Here is a 20468-nt window from a genome sequence, read left to right on the forward strand (position 1 = left end):
TCAGGCTTACGAAAATCGTTATAAACTTTCTTTGAAGAGTATTCAATTCTCTACAAAACCTATGAAACAAAATATTTTTCAAGTAGTTGAACGCGAGATTTGAATTTTTCTTTCTGAAAATAAGAAAAAATATGGATCTGTAAGAAGTAAAACCTTTCTGATGCAACTAAGATTTCTTACTTCGAGAGAATTTCTTAGCGGCGTATAAGAACCTAGCCTATGCAGATATATTGGGTAGTCGAAAAAGTTTTTTCGTATTTTGTCAGTAGATGTCGTTGCAGTCGTATATCTCCAGTGCTATCAATCACATTATGTCATACCATATAGTGTTGGAAAGGTAAGATTTTCAGCTTCATTTAACCAAAAAAAAACTAAATTCGGGGAAATTGAAAAAAAGTTACAGCTGTTCAAAAATGAGTGAAAATAATGGAGAAATTCGCTATATTTTGAAATTTTTTATCGGTTCGTGTAGCACAACTGGAAATTTCGAAATTTCGATTTACACTGATGAAAGTTTTACACTGACGGAATAATCTCTCTATTAGAAAAATGGCAGAATATTAATTATTTATTTATTATTATATATATAAAAAATAGGTTAAAGTTTGATTAGAAATACGAAAAGACTTTTTCGACTACCTGTATGTATATATGTATAATGAAACGTATATAGATATATTTTGTTGTATGTAATCCAAAAACAATTTTTTTAAACAAGTGTATGGTTTTACGAAGGGTTATTACAAATTGTGAGTCCCCTAATTAATAAAAAAAATCTACATAACTTAAAAATGAAATATTTGAAAATTCTCAAACAACATCGCTGCAGAAGCTTTACACATTTCTTATCAGAAATAGTTTCCTCGAATGTTATAATGCTATCGTGTGTATGTATGTATGTTTTTATTTTCCTAACCGCTGTTGGCCGTTAGCTGTTAGTGTTAGCCTCTTATTCCCAGTGGCATTCTTCTTCTTGTTCCAACTGCTACCGTGTAAGTTGCTTCAAGTCGCACCAGGATTTCCGTACTATGCCGTAAGTTGCCCTAGTTGTTTTTGTTGCTGCTACCGGACATGTTTAATCGGCACTATGGCACAAAAGGTCGGACAGCATGGACGTGCCAGCTTTTCCAATACACCGAGTTATGTGCTATATCCTTCGACGCTCTGGCTGCATGTACATTGTTAAACTGTTTTGTTGTTGCTGTTGTCTTAAATTTTGACTACCTGCTATGCATTATTATTCAATATGCTATTTATGATGGTATCGATGCCATTAAGGGGCGTTTATTATGAAATTCCATGCAATCCGACGTACGTGTAGAGAAGCCATGGACATGGAGCATTTCGCAAGGCGAGAGATATGCTGATATCTATGCAAGCTGTAGTAATACTTGTAAGTAGTAATAAATATACTCAGCTGTTGGTTTGCTAATGCTAGTAGAATATTGAGAAGTACTTCAAATTAGCTAGAGACTATTAATTGCCCTGCATGGCCGAGACAAGTTGCCGCATTAAAGAGAAGCTGTGTCGGAATTAATTTCCTATTTTAAATTAATTATTTCGCTTAAAAGCTTTTGAGCTCGCTACTCGTAAATATTTCACGGCTTCACATACTCATAAATGGTGTGTTGTTGAGTGTGTGTGCTTGTGAAATTAATTAAATCTATATTTGCGGTGATTGCACTCACCTTGCCGCACTGCTTGCACTTGCCCTTCTCCATTTTGCGATGCACCCAGTGATGGTGCGTCGTGGACTGCTCCCGGTATTGTCTTACGCCCACGTCCCGAAATGTTGGCTTACACGCTAATTGAGTCTTTTCATTGACGATTGGAATGCAATTTTGATGCGCAATTAATTGGCAAGCCGAGCACTTCATGCGTTGACCACTTTTCTGTTATACAAAAAGGAAAACGAATTAATAATTATAATAATATTAAATGAATACTGTAGATGAAATGACACACTTTAATGCCGATGCATAAAGCCCACTTCAATGCATATATGAAGGCGTATGTGTTGGTACATAAAACACAGGGCAAAGCACATATGAGTGTGTGCATTTGTGGTGGTAAATAAGTGAATGTGAAAAGGTTTTAAAATCGATGAGTTGATTTTTGACCGCGAAAAGTTACATACACCGCGAAACGGTACATTACACGATAATTAGCTTAAAGCAACTTTATGGTGTTTTAATTCTTTAATACAGGCTTATTATAATTATATATAAATAGTGGTATGATAGCGAATGCCAATGAGTAATGGCAATATTAAACATGACCATTTGCACATATTTAACATTTTAATTTACCAAAAAAATATTAAAAACAAATTCACTTTAAAAAAGAAATTAATTTATCGTGAATAAGGAAGCTTAAAATCGAAAGCAGGCAATTTAAAAATATTAATTTAATTTTTATACTATTTCAAATTGAAATAATTAAAAAAAAGTCTGCGCGTATTGAAACTTAAAATTGAGGTTTGTATACTTTCTGCACAGAAGACAAACTTTTCTTAAATGTACGTGCTTGAAGCGAATTATCAAATGACCAACTATTGGACGTCGATAAGGCGCACATCTAGCATGAAAATTCAAAAAAAAAAAATGGTTTTATATTCTTGCGTATATTGATAGTCCATACTAAAGCTCTTGGTATTCGACTAATCGATTAATCCGATTAACCGGATAGGACATTATTCGAAGAATAATATTCGGTTTGCAGTATCCGAATGGTCGTAAGGTGTCGAATATTCGATTCAACCATTCGTTGTCGACTATTGGAATAGTAAACGTCCAACTTCTACAAATTTTGTCTACGTATATAAATTTATAGAAAATTTGCAATTTGCGTTATTGGCATTACAATCACAAATTTAAAACAAGCAAAAATAAAAGTTGCTTGGATTTCAAAAAATTTTCATTTACTCGAACACTCGCAGCAGAGCAACTACATATTCGAACTAACTATCGCAATGTTACGACCATTCAAATAGTATTAATTGGTTAATATTCATACGAACGGGTACAAGCCGAATATTTGAATAATCGTTTTTCAGGTTATTCGAATAATTTACAGAGCCTTAGTCCATACCTTCAAAATTTACATTCGTAAATTTTTTTATCGATATCTCAAATCTTTTGCGTAAAAATATAGCCGCTCAGTTCAATCAGTTTACATTTTACATAAAGCGTTTTTCTCAAAACTATATTTTTCAAATTTGCTTCAAAGATTACTCGCAGACAAATGATCCGAACACTATCAATTTTTCTCCAGGTTCGGTTTGTAGTTCCCCTTACAATGGCCTATCAGTTTTCTCATAAAAAATCAAGAAATGGCATGTTAAAAATTACCCGAAGTTTGGGTAAAATACAATTTTTTAAGCGCCACCATTTTTTTAATTTCTATTTTTTTTTACCATAGCACAATATCTTCTAATATAAATTTTTTTTAAGTACGTAAAAGGCCGGAATCACTTCAGCAGTGCTGAACCTTTTTCTTTGCGTCTTCGGAAATTGCGCCTAATTCGAAAAATATACAATTATTTTTAATGCATATTGCGAAAATTTTCATAAATATACCATTAAAATTTAACAAAAATATTAAATAAGAAACAATTGATACAGTAGTTTACCTCTTAAGTACAAAATCCTTCGTCGGACCACTCTCTCAGAGAGAAGAAAAGCTACTTAGTGTGTTTAAGAGTGCAAAAGGGTGTTTCATCAGTTTGTTCGCTTTATACAAACAGATTGATTTTAAGGCAGCTTTTATAAAATAGTTTCTATTTATTGTATAGTTCTAAGATATTCAACGAACAGTATTTTTCTGTTTTTTCTAATTTTTTCACTTCACCCAGTAATTCCTCTTATTAAACGAACTTTTTGTATGGAAAACCACTTCCCAGAAAATAAGTATGCTTAAGAGATCATTTCAGTGTGAAATAATGCAATTTTTTGTTCTGTTATTAGATAGTATACACTGTAATAAACATTTTCTCAAATTTTGAAACCGAAATTCAAATTATTACGGTCGCTACAGCGTTTCTTGTAGAAAGGGAACAGAATGGGGAACATAGCGACTCCAATCTTTAAACGCGTTTTTCTCAGAATGATGTTTTTCAAAACGGTTTCTACTTAAAAAGGAAGAGTTTTGAAGATATCTAGCTCCAATTTGGAGAGAATATGTTTAACGTTATTCTCTATCGCGATAGTGACTTTCCTACAGAATAATAATATTTTTGAAATTTTTGTTTTAGATCAAAATTGCGGTCGCAATTGTGGACATCGTACAGGACCTTTTTTTAACGTGTCATTTCAACAATTTATTTAGCTATTATACACCTAATAAATAAACATAAAAAACACTTTTATTATTTATTTAAAAAGCCGGATCGATTAGTTAATTCCAACATTAAAAAAAACAGCGAAAATCAGTTATTTTTCGGAAGGTCACAGTGAGACGATCCCTTAAGATTGACCGCTTTCTGAAACTGTATACATTAGATGTGCATGTATTACTATTTACTTTTCTTTCTGCAGCTGAAAATTCATTTATTACCATTAACTTTATGTGCTATTAAGTGCAAAGGCAAATTTTATATTTCAATTAGTTTCGCTTGAAAAGATACACGAGAAAAATATTAAATTTAAGAAAATTTACAAACTCATCTAATTAACCCTCTTGAAACGTTAACGTTGCCAATAAGATAACCATTTTCTTCTAAGTTCTTCAAAAGCTACACATTTATAAAATGGATTGGGTTGTATTTATTCCAAAATAATAAAAAAAATATGAATTTTCCGATTTATAATGATTTGTTTTCATTGGAGACAAATTTAACTGTTAATATCTATTAAACGGTTAGGTTCACGAAAAAGTTGCAAGAGATCTTTTTGTAGATTTGAATTTTTCCATCTGATACTAGGAAAAAATATGCAACTGCAAGGCGGATGACCTTCCCGTTACAATTAAGAACTTGGAGGGACTTTTGAAGAAGTGTCTAAGAACGTATTTTCATACATATAGTACATTTTTACTTTATCTAAAGGATGCGTACATACTACATTATACTGATTTTAAACGGGTGCATAGTAGCTACTACCGGTGTTTTATACTTTGCCACTTAAAATATTACTGTAATAAATTTGCAAGTGTGTGTCGGCTCTAATATGCTTTTACATGTAGATATGTATGTGTGCAGGTGTGCTTACATGTATGTATGTCTTTTTTCGTTCAGTGCGTGAGCAAATTTGCCGAATGAGAATAGAATTTGTTGCAATAATGATGATTATGAGTATACGCGACGCGAAGTGAAAAGAGTGCTCGTGGCCGTGAATGTGTGTATTCAATGATAATAGCGTTTAGCATGTGTGCGGGCACACATCCACACAAACATGTCAAATATCCTAACGTATGCCATAAGTCACATTCACACACACACAAGCGCCCACACTTTGGCGAAAGTTTCGCTTATTCCGCAAATGGATGGCTGTCAGTGTGTGTGTGCACGTGTGTGCGTGTTATCGTAATGTGCGTTAAGCATGCAATAAATGAATTACACGCAACAATTTTGTAATTGATTTAAAGTGTTTTGCGCCTGCGTGGGAATTCGCGCTCTACAAGCATTTCAATTAATTAAATTCAACGCTCTCAGCTCAATTAGCGCTGCTGTCGGCAAATTGCGTTGCTTATTTTTAAAATTTTCGCATAATTAGTTACTGCAGTGGGCCATAAATAACGAGTGCACCAAGATATGGGAGAGCGTAGCGGCACATAATTGATTTTAATACAATTAAAACACCATTTATGCTTTATTTAAATGTGCATAATAATTGAAATATTCGCGTCTATGTATGCGTGTGTGTGTGTGTGTGTGTTGAAATACTCACAATGCACTCCTCGTTCAAGCAGCAAAGGTCGCCGGACGCCGACGTGGGCTTCCAGAAGTGTTCTCCCTGCACCGCGTTCTCGGTCCAGTCGGGCACAATCCGAATCGGCCGTCGGGCATTACTCGCGGACGCAGAACGTCTGCAATGGCAAAGAAAGAAAAAAAGAAAAGAAAATATTTTAATAATTGCATGCTTATTTACATTGTGAATGCTTAAAACACCCTAAAATAGTTCGACAAGAATGTTGCAAGACTGTGCTTTCATGCCGCATTTCAGCCTTAAAGTTGGCCGATTGCCGCAAATAAGTATTTATATAAAAATTTGCCCGAAATATTATGTGTTTATCCGTATTCATATGAATGCGCATGTGTGATTGGCGATAGAGCGCCCGTAAATAGGCAATTAAACTCAAATGTTTTATGGTTTACTTTCTGCAAGGGTTATCAAAATCCATTTGAACTTTCGAGAGATGCTTTTTAAACTTTTATAATAGTGCCGTATGCTGTCGTAATTCAGAAACTATGGAAATAGAAACTTTGACCAAATATTAGGTTGTCAAAAAAGTCTTGCGGTATTTTCGCTAGTTGGCGCTGAAAGCGCGTAGTGCTAGTTTTATTCGTCGCATCGGGTCATGCTATACCTTTTTGGAAAGCTCATTTCACGCGCTAACACGTGTTTGATTGATTGTCGTTTCTTTAAGTCGTTCGTGAGTTATAGCGTCGCAAACATGGAACAAAATAAAGAGAAAATACGGCATATTTTACAGTACTACTACGATAAAGGCAAAAATGCATCTCAAGCCGCCAATAAAATTTGTGCAGTTTATGGACGCGATACAGTTTCCATTTCCACCGCACAACGATGGTTTCAACGTTTTCGTTCTGGTGTAGAGGTGGTCGAAGATGCGCCACGCTCCGGAAGCCCTGCCGTCGAAAATTGCGATAAAATCGCTGAATCTGTCGAAAGAGACCGGCATAGTAGCAGCCGTAGCATCGGTCAAGAGCTTGGCATGAGTCATCAAAAATTCATTTCAATTTCAATAAAAAAAAAAAAAAATCAATAAAAATACCGCAAGACTTTTTTGACAACCCATTATAAAGCTAACGATTTTGCAGTAAGCTCACAACAATCCTTTACACTAATCTATAATATACTGGAATCACGGTGAATATAGAAGAGGAGTCAGAAGCCCCGATTAAAATCTGCAATACCATAAGAAGGATTTTATTTTCTAAAAACCGTTATTGCCTTCATTGCTTCGAAATATACCGATTTGATGTTGAAAATTAACTATAACAATATTTTATGTCGTGAGATGCCTACAAAGAGAATTATGGGTAGTCGAAAGAGTCTTTTCGCATTTTGTCAGTAGATGTCGTTGCAGTCGTATATGCTACCAATCATATTTTGTCATACCATATAGTGCTGAAAAAGCGACATTTTAGGCTTCATTTAACCAAAAGAATTTAATGAAATTCGACGAAGTTGAAAAAAAGTTACAGCTGTTCAAAAATGAGTGAAAATAATGAAGAAATTTGCTATATTTTGAAATTTTTGTATAAAAAAGGGAAGAATGTCACGCAAGCCACCAATAAAATTTGCAAAGTTAACGGAGACGTTGCTGTTCCGTTATAGAAGTTTTTGTTTATTTTGTTTTATTTATTTATTATTATAAATATAAAAAATAAGTAGAGTTTTGTTTAGAAATACGAAATGACTTTTTCGACTACCCAATATTAATGGTTAGAACAGTTGAAACACCAGTTCTTTGTATTGCAGAAAAACCCGAGATATTCGTCAGGGGGCTCTTATGTATTGACGAACAGCTCCGAGCAGCTTACAAATCTGCTGAGTCGGCTAATTTAGATTCCCGTCGATTCGTTGGATAGGACATTTAAGATGTTTGAATCGCAGAGTAGAGAAAGCTGGACAGTGGAAAGAAAGTAATAAATATCAAAAATTTACTATCTTCCAGACAATTTGACAAATGGCATACGTCAAAAATTTTGAACTCCCTACATATAACTGGAATCTTGCTGAGAGCAAGAAATTCAATGGTTTTCATGTCAGAAAGATCTCGCAGCCATGCATGCTGTAGATTAAGAGGTAGTAAATGATTTTTAAAATAATTTATATCTTTTTTTTAAACTAATTATTAACATTCCTTAATTGAATGCGTATTTAAAGCAAATAGTACCGTTACTTATGTATTTCTAAATTGACACAAATTTATACGCCAAAGCCTATATGATTTTACCATAATTGCATCGCTAGATATTACTTTGCGCACAACAATAACAATAACAAAAAGCTCATCGCTTTTCATCGCTCATGCCCGCTGGACGACATTTTGTCGTTTATGAAGGCAAAGTGAAAATTAAAAGTTGCACAAAAGGAAAATAATAAACAGAAAACACAATAATGCGAGCATTGCCATGACAGAGCCGTTGAAATGTGATGCGAAACATGAGCCACTTTCATGGGACACACGCAAATGGGACATTCGGATGGACAGTTGGACAACCGAACAGCCGAATACTGGGCAAAGGGGTAAAGCGGACAGCCGGCAAAAGCAGTTGCCTGCCAGCGGAGTGCTTTTGATGTATGTATGTGTGTGTGTCAAAGTGCCAGGGCGCACAGCCACACACACCGGCATAATAAATGTGTGTTGGCCATGCAACCTGTAGCCTTACGATCTGCCATTGTTGTGAATGTGTGAGGGTGGCAGTGGTCCGTCACTCCGTCATTCCGTCATTGTTGGTTTATGTGTTCGCTTGTTATTGTTGATGTTGCCAGTTATCGTCACCAGCGCCGGCAACGGCAGCAGTCAACGCATTGCTAATGTCTTTCCGTTGTCACCGTGTGTTTGGGTGTATATGTGTGTGTGTCGTTTTTGTTTAGCACAAATATAGCTTCAGCTCTGCAATAATGCGATTTGACAAAAACGGCTTCCACTTGTGTTCTCGTCGCCATTTTTTATTCGCTTTTGTGCACTTTTTTGCGTGTGCATGAAAATGCAAGAGCATTTCTGTTGTCGTGCATCTTAACAACAACATGTTGACAGGCATTTCTTCATGAGATTTGCATAAATTTGACACTTTTTTCACATTCACGTTGCGTAGAAGTGATTGAGGGGGGAGGGAGGGGGTTGGATTAGTTATGTTTTCAATGCTTTCCGGTCTTTCGTAGCTTTTCTGTGAGTAAGAACGCGAAATTTTCTAGTAGTAGTAAATTTGTTTTTACTTTAGTAGTCGCACTCTCCTCTAGAAGGAACCTTCCGTCGTGTGAATCGTTTTGTAATCAGTTTTTAGGTGCTTAAGTTCTGGGATTGCTATCGAAATTTGAAATTAGTGTTCAATAAACGATATCAGAGATACTAAAAATATCGATGTCTCTGTCTAACTGTATGGCTACGGGTTTGTAATGAATCGGGCTGTGAAGGCCAACGAAAAGCTATTACAATCAGAGAGAACTATTGGTTTTGTTATCGCCAAGAATCAATTTCAACACCATCAACAATTTTTTTGAACGTGATACCCAAAAGAGAACTCGGAGCTAGAATTGAAAACTCGATAACGAATAGGGATAATATTGGGTAGTCGAAAAAGTCTTTTCGTATTTTGTCAATAGATGTCGTTGCAGTCGTTTATCGCCAGTGCTACCAATCACATTGTGTCATACCATACATATAGTGTTGGAAAGGTGAGATTTTAAGCTTCATTTAACCAAAAAAAAATTAAGTTCGGGAAAGTTGAAAAAAAGTTATAGCTGTTCAAAAATGACTGAAAATAATGAAGAAATTCGCTATATTTTGAAATTTTGGTATAAAAAGGGAAGAATGTCACACAACCCACCAATGAAACTGGTGAAGTTTACGGAGACGTTGCTGTATCAATTCGTGTAGCGCAACAATAGTTCGCTCGTTACCGTTCTGGAAATTTCGATTTACACTGATGGAATAATGCCTCTAGCGGAAAATCGACCAAAATGGTATATAGTTGTTTATTTATTTATTATTATAAATATAAAAAAATAAGTTGAAACTTGATTATTAATACGAAAAAACTTTTTCGACTACCCAATATGGATAAAAAATTCATAACACAATTGTTTAAAATGGTAAGACAATTGTATGAGGAAATTTTTAAGTCACGGACACTTTCCGCAAATTCGGAATTTTTCAGAGTTTTCTTGAAGGGAAGTGATTACACAATATGCACGTTTCCGAGCAAGCTGGCATTTGCACCACATAATTGTTTAAAAAAGGTTCTCTTTACAATAAACTATGCACTCTCGCACATATTTTCCTTATTTAAATGCAACCGTGCTCTCCAATGTCCATAGATGGGTTGCAAAGGGGCTGACCACACACCTTAAATAACGGTTAATATTTATTCATACTATTATTGAATTTCCGTAAGCCTTTGTGAAAGTTACTAGTGAATTTAATTTAAAATTTTCCGCCCATGACAAAGGTCTCAAGTTCTATCTCACGCAGTGCATATTTTGTTAATGATTTTGTATTGACAAATAGTCTTGATACCCAAAGGTAGCACCTCGCACCTGTCACAAGCACATACGCGCACGCTCGCGCATATATTCCATGCACGTATGCGAGTACTTCCTTCCGCTTGATATCGATCTCACTTACCGCTTCCGCCACGTGCCCAACGAATCCATTTTCCGCTGACGAAATGCCGCCTTGCGCTGCATGCCAATGGACGAGCGTCGGAAGCGGCGTAGGAGCGGTGCACCGCTGTTCGTCGAATCGACAGTATGACTTGATTCAGACTCACTGCCATCGTCCCCATCCTTACAGCGATCTCCACCACCATCAACGTTGTCGTCGGCGTCGTCATCGCTGCTCTCGTCCTCGGACTCGGTTTGCTCACGTACGGCGTGCAGCAGTTGCTCCACGGACATCGTGTCGCTGTGGCTACTCTCGCTGTCGCCTTCGCAGTTCAGATACGAAATAAACATTGCTGCACTGTGTGTCCACTAATGGGATTGCGATTAGGTGCGAGCACCCGTGTGGCGCACTCACTGGCAGGGAGGAGCTGGGAACTAAGTTCGGTAAGTTCGTAAATTCGTGTTTTGGCAAGCTTCAAGTTGGTTGGCGAGTTTTGTAACGTTGTTGCTGTTCTTGTTGTTGGCCCCGGTGGCATGGGGCGAACACTTGTTGTTTGGCTGACCTCAAACACTACAATTTAATGTGCGGTTTATTGTTTTCGTTTATTTGATTTTTTTGTTGTTGTTGTTTTGCTATTTGTTTTCACGTTTCGCCTCAGCTGTTGCTTAGTGATGTGGAGTTTTCACTTCGCAAATGTTCCATTATTTATCACTTGTTGTCATTATTATTGTCATTATTTGTCACTTGTTTATTTGTTTTTTTATTTTTTATTTTGTGTTGTTGTGTTTGATCTCTATCTGTTTTTTTGTATTATTTTCACTGGAAAGTCATTTAAAATTCATTAATTTCCGTGCCAGTCAGACTCACTATTCACATTTTTTCTCTTTTCCCCACTTTTGACAAGGTCATTTATCGATGTTTGTTTTTCTCACAAATTTTACGAGTATTTATTCGCACACATTAAGTATTTATTTTTGATTTGCCTATGTGTGTGCTATAACGGTGTGTTCAAAACAAAAACCGTGTGTGCATTAGCCACAGCAACATTAAATAGAATAGCAATTTCATACCCGGGAGACACCTGCTTTGCCATGTCATTTTCGTTACCGTTATACAAGATGCGATACAGATATATGCATATAATATATGCCGTAGATAGTGACAGTAGAGCGGTGTGCGGGTAAGGGGACCACTTTTCGAAAAGGAAAGCGATAGGTAGTGCCAAGGTCGAATTATCAATTTTTATCAAAAATTTTGCATTTCATATGTGGTTTCTATCATATTATAGCTTATAGCCTTGACAGTCGGCAGCGTTAATCCGGATTAACTGCGCACCTAATCAGATCCAAATTTGTAGGTGACAGACGGCAGCTATGGAAGTTTGAAACTGTCGTAAACAGCTGATTATCATTTTTACAATATTTTCAATGAAAATGGATAGAAGATAAACATTGCGGTTGTTAGCCGACCAATTTTTACAAGACCAAAATATGGCCATTTTTAACAATGTTGCCAACGAAAATGCAGCTAACTCTCTAAAATTTTGAGGATTAAATGGGAGTTAGCAACGGAGTTATTTTCACTAACTCCTAACGCGAATTAATGCCGTCTGTCAATGCTATTTGAACATAGTTCGAGGTATCGTTGAGGCGTTTGTATTTGTAAACAATAAAGTTTTCTGTAAATTATGCCCGCTATTTGGAGAGTTTTGAATATTAAGCTCCATGCCATGCATATAACCAAAGCAAACCAGCGCCACAATGTATTCCTACCTTCATTGTTTTGGTAACATTTATCTGTACAAACATTTACAAAAGTGTGTTTGCATGTTTGTCTGTCTGCGTTTACTGTAATTACATCTTATCAACGCAACGGTCTTATCACCACCCCCATTATCTATCACATGCTTAGTGGACGGAAATATATAAAGATTCCACATCGCCGCTACGTAGTTGCAATCACTGTGTTTCCGTGTCTGTTAAATTTATGATTCTGGTTAAAGCTCTGCTGTGTCTCGGCAATCAGTTGACTCGAGACATTTCGAAACACAAATTTTCAACGATTTCGTTTCCGGGACTTTGCGTATTTCAGAGTGAGTGAAATTAACTAAGATTACTCCCCTTCCACAAGCCCAGTCGCATCGTAAATAATCGATTCCTCTGGGTTAAAATGCTGGAAAGACCGCGAGTGAATTGCTTGCGATTCGCCTTCGCTTCATTTGCTGTTTAATGCCGCGTTCATAATTGCGCTGGCCGTCGAGCAGGGAAAAGGACAACAACAACAAACTAAGTGGATAATACGTAGTGGAGTAGCTTGCCACTCATCCACGAATGCGAATGCTGTCTAATCAACGAAAGTAAATAATGAGTGTGTTGCTCAAACAACAAGCCAAAGGAATTCCTCCGGCGTCGCCCGGCTGTCTGCTAATAAAACCGAAAATAATTACTGGAATCCGGCGCTTGTTTACTTTAACTTGATTTTTTTTATGAATTAAGCAAATATTCAGACATATGAATAAGAAGGTAACTTGAAGCACTTGCCGAGCCATATGATTGGAAATTGAGATGACCTGTTCAGAGGAAATACAATATTTTCCTGTTTTAGACAATTTTGTTTGTCAATGGATACTCATATTTACTCAAATTTTCAGGAAAAGATACGGGGTTTGTTAGGAAAGTAATAGGACCGATTTTCTTCCGCCGCGACTGTACCTTGGATCGTGCGCGCTCCGACTTGGTTCGGTAGAGGGCGTTCTTAGCTAACGAACGAGCGGCTGGGCAGTTGTCTCCGGGCACCTGGAGAGTCAGGATAAACATTTTCGCGCGACGTGTTTCTGAGAGTAGTGCAAGCCGAAAATGCAGCGTTCATTAGAGCAGAAGTACACGATTAAATTCTGTGTGAAAGTCGGTAAATCTGCGACAGAGACGTTTGATATGATCAAGCAGGCTTACACAGATGTTGCTTGCTTTAGCAAGAAGTGGTATGTTTCGGTAGCACCAGACCTATATGGAGGGCCGGGAAGAGGTCGGTTATGAAGACCGGAAGAATGAGCAAATCCAAAGTGAAAACGATGCTTATTGTCTTTTTTGACATCAAAGGCATCGTCCGCTATGAATTTTTTCCTCCTGGACAAACCGTCAACGCCAAGTTTTACTAGGAAGCCCTCAAGAGACTTACACGAAGGGTCATCAGGTCTGGCAAGACATCGCAGCCGATTGGAAGTGGCACCACGACAACGCATCCCAACGCTTCCGAAGCCGCCCTACAGCCCAGATGTGGCCCCCCGGACTTGTTTTTGTTTCCTTGCCTGGAAAGGCCGATGAAAGGCAAGCATTTGAGACGACAAACAGACGACTCAAGGCTATTCCGGAGAATGCCTCCCGTGACGCCTTCAATGCTTGGAAATCGCTCTGGCAGCGCTGCATCGACGCAGAAGAAGCCTATTTTAAAAGTTTTTAAAGAATTGTAACGATTGGTCTAATAAATTTTTTTAATCGACTCAGTCCTTTTACTTTCCGGACAAACCCTGTATGTTTGTTGTGTGTTGTTCCTAGCATAGACATTACGAGTACATTTGAGTAATGTTCTTTTAACGAAGGAATGATAACCGACTGAGATTCATTACTGAGTTTAGTACTTCCCATCAACACACAATCAAATTGGAAATCATTGCTTTCTGTTGTCGTTGTTGTTGCATTGTGGTACACCCCTGCCTTTTTGCCACTTATTGGGCGAAATTGTAAGAACAATTTATTATTTGTTTTGAGAGTTTTTTTCACAGCTCGTTCGTTGTCGCGACCCACCTTCAACTTGACTCAAACGTACGTCGCTTAAATGACAGCGCAATAAGAGCGAAATGTCAAAATGACAATTGGTGCGTTTGTTCGCGTTGTTTGCCAAAGCAATCAACTGCGACGCATCGCCGTAATCGCTGCCGTCGCGTTTTTGTTTTTGTGTTTTTTTTGGACAAAGAATTGACTTTATGCCAGCCAGCGCTCTGCCTTTGTTGTTGTTGTTGCGTCGCAGCAAATGCTTTCGACATGACTGACACAATAGGCGGCGGTGTTGTTATTTAGGCGTGTCATGTGCGTCACAAAAATACTCGTGCGTACGTACACACACACATGTACACAAATACGTAGAAGTTAAAAAAATGCGAGACGCGAAAATTAAAAAAAAAAAACAAAAAATGCAAAAACACAGATACAGGAGTGTTAAATGAAAAAAAATATTTCTGAACGCTTTTGAATTGAGCTGTTCCTCTCGAATTCGAGTTTTATTCGTCCGTCTATGTTAGCCCGGTATTTATGGGTGGGCGGGAAAAGCACCAGCAATGTGCGAGTGACAGTTTTGACATGCTCTTGGCTTGTCCGCCCAACATTTCAACCTCAAATGGCCCAGGCTTATACCAGAATTGACTCCATTTAGAATTTGCTCTTTTTCTCGAAATTCCTTCTGACACCATGTTCCGACGCTTATCCTGTCAAATTGTGTCTATGGTGTGCAGCAGACATATAAATCCAATATTTCCGTTGGGATGAGCTTATACTATATGTATAAGTATGCAAGCTAACATACATATACATACATATATGTATATGTTCATATGGAAACATACATACATACATGGAAAAATGTTGAAAGAATTTTGTATTCTCTATTTTCAAACATTTAATTCACCAGCAATAAAAAGTTATTTCACCGAAGAATCGTTTTACATAGCAGTAGATATTTGCATACAGACATATTTACATACATATGTACCTGTACATGTAAGTACGCTCTCATTCATTTGCGTCAGATTAGTTTTATCTTCAAAGCAAACTATTTTCGAATTTTCTATAGCGGATTATGCAACGGTATTTAGTAGGCTTTCATGAATAGCATATACTTCTATATAAATATATTTATGTATGTGTTCAAATAGATTCGAATGAATGTCCTAGTAGATAGCTTTGGTGTATTTCTTGTATTTAGAGTTAAAAAAGCTAAATTACTCAGTTTTGTTTGTTGCTTTTTATGCTCAATGAAATTAATTGAAAAGCCAATTTGTTAGGGTCTCTGTGATGAATTGATTAACTATGAAATGTTGTTGTAAAGCGATTCATCAGCACATCGAATTGTTAAGAGAATGTGTGTGTGTATTCTTGTTGATTAAATGAGAAGGCTTCATTTGTTTGAAAAGAAAATAAATATAGAGAATATGACTTTAGGAATAAGACAATGAAGAGTTGCATAATTAAAGCAACAAAAATGTGATTTTAATAATGAAAATATTTTCAGCCCAGAATGTTACAATAAAAAATTTATTTGACAATTTTGTGAAAAGTTTATTTTCTGTTGGATCACTTGGAAAATTTTATGAATAAATCGGTTCCCAGGTTTGCTGACATAATTTACGGTTTGTGTGGTTTTTAACTTCGCTCCGAGCGACTGAAAAACAATCGTAGTTAAGGTACTGAAATATATTTTTGTCAGTTAAACTTTTGCATGTGACCGGATATGAACGGAATATGCACCAGTTGTTAGAAATACAATCCATATATACGCATATTGAATGCATGAATGTATGTATGTATATACTAAATAAATAATTCAATACTTGTTCCATTTGTTAATTCTTCGGATATGGTTGCGAATGTCTGATTGTACGCGCAGGAAAACACGTAGGCTTCTTCATTACGTTGTCTTTCCACAGCGTTTTACTTGTGTGCATAGCTAATCGCTTGAATTATTTGTTGTAGCTTAAGCGTTTTCCCCCGCGAGCGAGATAAATATAGCAGCAAGAGGTATACATGGGGTATGTGTGTTTGTGCGCCTGGAATTAGGCCACTGTTATTTGCCATAGATTTGTACAATTTCCCGAAGTTAAACAAATGAAAAGGTGAAGGGACTTACAGGTATTACATTCGATGATAACGTGGTCTTAAAAATATATGTAGTAATTCAGTTAACTGATTTTGAACCTACTTGCATGTATGTTGCTTTATGCATGTAAAGGGTATTTAGTAATAAGAAAGGGATAAGAAAGATAATGAACACACAAGAGTTGAGGAATCTGAATTTGCTCTTGTAGAAAAAGGTTTAGGACTGTGAGAAACAGTTAATCCAACCTTTATCTTTCTTCCACGAAGAAGTTGTAAACGCTTATATATGTATATATGAATGTCTCTATCATATAATGAATGAAGGAGCCCGTCTGGCACAAAACCTTAAATGGTTGTTCACAAAACATAGAAAAGATATAAGTAATTTCATTGACCCAAATGGTTTGCGCGCAACGTTGAAACGGGTAGAAAGATTATAATGTCCTTCGACAGTGCATTAAAATCGCGCATACAGTGCTAGTTGAGTCCCTACTTAACTACCAACCTCTTTTATATCAGTTAGTAGTTGGTAGGTGGAGCCATGTCAGGCAAGTGAGGAAAGTTCTCTGAGCGCCATTCACTTAGCAGTGGCCACAAACGATTATTTTACATATGGCTTAATCAGCCCACCATTTCCGGTCTTAGACCAAGTAACCTCTGGGTAGCCAAAGACACATCCTTTTGAAGGCAAGCTAAAGTGAGAAGGCGAAACATAACCTCCCCAGAGTTGTGGACTGGGTTGGGGACCTGCCACGTAAAAAACCCTACCAAATGAAAAGGAAACAATAGCTTGTTGTTGTAAACTCTGCTATAACCGCGTAAGCGATGTCTCCCCAATAAAGAAGTTGTTCGATTCGCCACTCTCCAATGCTCGGTAAATCGATTTTCGCTTCGTTGCGACTATATTTTCCCCATTCAATGAATCTTTCAGTGTCAGTTCCAATACAGCAGAAAATTCTTTAGTAATAGCAACTTGATTTCTTTTCAAGATCAGTTGTATCATGGTAAAATAGTGTCGATTCTTAAATTTTGACTTGCAAAATAAATGTCCAAACAGTGGACAGGAAGCCTTCTTTCGTTTTAAGAGCACAGCTTGTCGCTTTGCATTCAATTGGCTACAAATCAAATTCAATTACCAGCGTTCTGCAATTATTGCCGCTGGCCATTCGCATACAAAAGCGTGGCTACATCCAACACTCCGCCTTGGCTCCCTTCACTACTTCCACGCTTGTTATTTTTGTTCGTTTTGTTGCTTGCCTTTGTTATCGAAATTGATTTTATGTTTATTTCCCAATTTGGCTGCAGTTCGTAAATTAGTTTGAGCAGTTTTACCGTTTATTAACAAAGAGCAGAGTGGATTTCGATTTTCTTGTAATCGGATACGAAGAATGGTTGCTGTAATCTTGAAAAACATAATATTAAACAGTACCTTTATTGGCTGACAGGAATCATAAAACAATTTAAATAGTATGTTGGCTGCTTAAATGATTTCAGCAAGAATTTATCGTTCTCTATGTGTGCGGATAAATAAGTACTAAGCAAGCTCCGCTCCTACCATTTATATCCATACGCCGGTAGATGCTAGATCATACTATCTCTATCAGCCAAGAGTTGTGCGTAAATATTATTAAATTAATCTTGTTAATTTTGTTGGACCATTTACGTGCTCGTTTATTTTACTAGAGAGCCGCGCTCAAACATAGCGAGCACAGACGTGGCGATTGAAGTCGTCAAATACACTACTCAACAAATGGTGACAAAAATGTGTTAAGAAGCCAGTGGATGTTAAAAAATGTTCCATCATAATTTTTATTTAACAAAAAAACCATGTGTTAAGTACAGACCAGTGAACTATTTGGTGTGTGATATCCTCAATTATTTTGACTACATACCGGATAATCTGGATCATGGAGTCGCTAAACCGAACTCTGGCGGCTCTTTCTTGCCCACTCCGGCGACTATGAATGGGAATCAGAATATAATCTTTGTGATAAGATTTTAGCGGAATCGCAGGTAATTGGAAAGCTGATGAACTAGCAAGGAAAGGCACCCTAGAATCATTATCGGCAGAATGGGAGTGGGTCGCTACTCCCGCATCTTTTTGTGTTCTACTACTGGATAGCTGGGCCTCGCGAAACCTTGGCCAACGCTGGGCCACTATCGGTACTTGCGCAGTCATAAAAGTTTTTTGGCCCAAGATTGATCACAGGAGATCTAGCGATTTATTTGCCCTCAGTAAGGCTAGCATTAGTTCTTATATTCTATGGCTTCACAAAGGACTACATTTACCAGTCCACGCGCGATCTTTGATTAGTCATCTAACCTAACCTAACCTAGTTTTATATATTTCATTAAGATTTTCTGTTTTAGCAACCCAAAATTAGCAAGAAGCAGCATCTAATATCACCGTCGCAAAATCCCTGTAAACTAGTGTTATTAGTCCTCCACGAAATCTTCTAATTTGCCACGCACTTTGCCTTAAATATTCGGCTACGAAGCTCATCAAGCTAAAAGCTGCGAAAGTGTGTACTTAAAAAAGTAATTAAATTAATTTACGAATTCTTCGACGAATTATAAATGCACACTCAAGTGAAATTAATTCCACCTTGGCAATTCGTCTAACCCTCTAGGCATAAGCGAGTCTCCTTTGATTATTTATTTGGCTATTAAGTAAAAATCTATATTAATTTTGAATTGTGCTTATGCAAATAACGGTAAAGGTCAATGAATTCGAGAAATAATAAATGATGCCGTAAGATAAATTGTGAATATTAGCGAGATTTCAGCGAAATGGAAGCCTCAGCGCCAAGCTAATTAAACACTCTCAGCGCTGAGCTCGATACGTAAAGCGGCAGACAGTTTGACAAACAGCAATCTATAACTTTAATATGCTATTAACGGCAGAAGGATTGGAGCAAAAGCGGCAGAGAAGGCTACGAACGGCAGAAGTGAGCAAAAAGTGAGGTTAGAATGGCTGTTTGTGGCTGACGGTGAAGGATTTTCAGCCGAAGTATTTGCGTAAATTAAGTCGGTTTCTACTCTCTTCTACTGACTTCTAACAAGTGGGTTCTAAGTATTTGAGTTTGTCAAAATAGTACAAAACTTTGCAGACGGAGCAGAAAATGCTCAGTTTAAAGGAAGAACCACTTTAGGTTGCTTAAACTTTAAATTCCTCACAATGTATGTGTGTGTGCAAGTGTGTGGCTACAATAGTACTTTAGTTTCCAATGCCAGAGACATATGGGTATATGGGTTAAGTATGCAAGGCCTGAGTAAATAACTTAAGTATGCTTGTGTGTTAAAATTCCATTAAAGTCACCTGAAGTGAGGTGCCCGTTTGCTTATTTTGAAAAACATTAAAATTCCTAAGCGGCGGTGTAAAGAACGGTAAATCGGTGGGCGTTTATTTTTAGAAAATTATTGTTATTTTTGTTTAAAATATTTTTTTTTTGCATTAAAAGCGAGAAGCTTGCTATAAACGTTCTCGCAGCGCTCACATGAAAGCTATAGCAATTACAGCATTAAATTGTCGCTGTCGTCTAGTCCTGTCTACGCTGTCGCCGCCGCCATCGACGCTACTGCTGCTCTTGCCAAACTGACACTCTTCAGCACAAGTTATTGCTGTTGTTGTTGAGCTGTTCGCCAAAATTTTGCGTTTTCCACCGTTTGACACTAAAAATATTGTATCGGGCATTTCGAATTTAAAACATGTGGTGTTTTCTTGTTTATTTATAATCCCAAGAAATAATTAGTATAGATGCGAATAGCTACAAACATACATACACACACATATGTTTGTACAAATATGTATTATGTCGTAGTACGTATGAGTATAAAGCAAGTGAAAAGCCGACAACGTCGCCAACTCGTGGCGGCAAAAATCACTCGCAATTGTTTTCTAACATATGTATGTATGTATAGACTTTAGAGCGGGTCGATTTTTTCTACTTTGCTATAATGAGCAAATTCAAAGTGAAAACGATGCTCATTGTCTTTTCTGACATCAAAGTCATCATGCACCATGAATTTGTTCCTGCTGGACAAAACGTCAACGCCAAGTTTTACGTGGAAGTTCTCAAGAAACTC

At 37.0% G+C, this 20468-nt stretch overlaps 1 protein-coding gene across 5 annotated transcripts in view; it reads right to left on the reverse strand.

Moving 5' to 3' along the window:
• Nucleotides 1-20468, reverse strand: part of LOC126760632 (eye-specific diacylglycerol kinase) — a 213050-nt gene that overhangs the window by 13476 nt on the left and 179106 nt on the right. For 4 of the 5 annotated variants that reach the window (XM_050476412.1, XM_050476411.1, XM_050476413.1 and 1 more), the window contains exons 5-6: nt 5886-6024; nt 1689-1892 (exon numbers count right to left, since the gene is read on the reverse strand). In XM_050476412.1, coding sequence (XP_050332369.1) covers nt 1689-1892; nt 5886-6024 — 343 coding nt within the window. Of the gene's footprint in view, nt 1-1688; nt 1893-5885; nt 6025-10536; nt 11216-20468 lie in introns of those variants that run through there. The other variant, XM_050476415.1, reaches the window with a different exon arrangement.

This window comes from Bactrocera neohumeralis, chromosome 5 (genome assembly GCF_024586455.1).
Source record: "Bactrocera neohumeralis isolate Rockhampton chromosome 5, APGP_CSIRO_Bneo_wtdbg2-racon-allhic-juicebox.fasta_v2, whole genome shotgun sequence".
NCBI lineage: Eukaryota > Metazoa > Arthropoda > Insecta > Diptera > Tephritidae > Bactrocera > Bactrocera neohumeralis.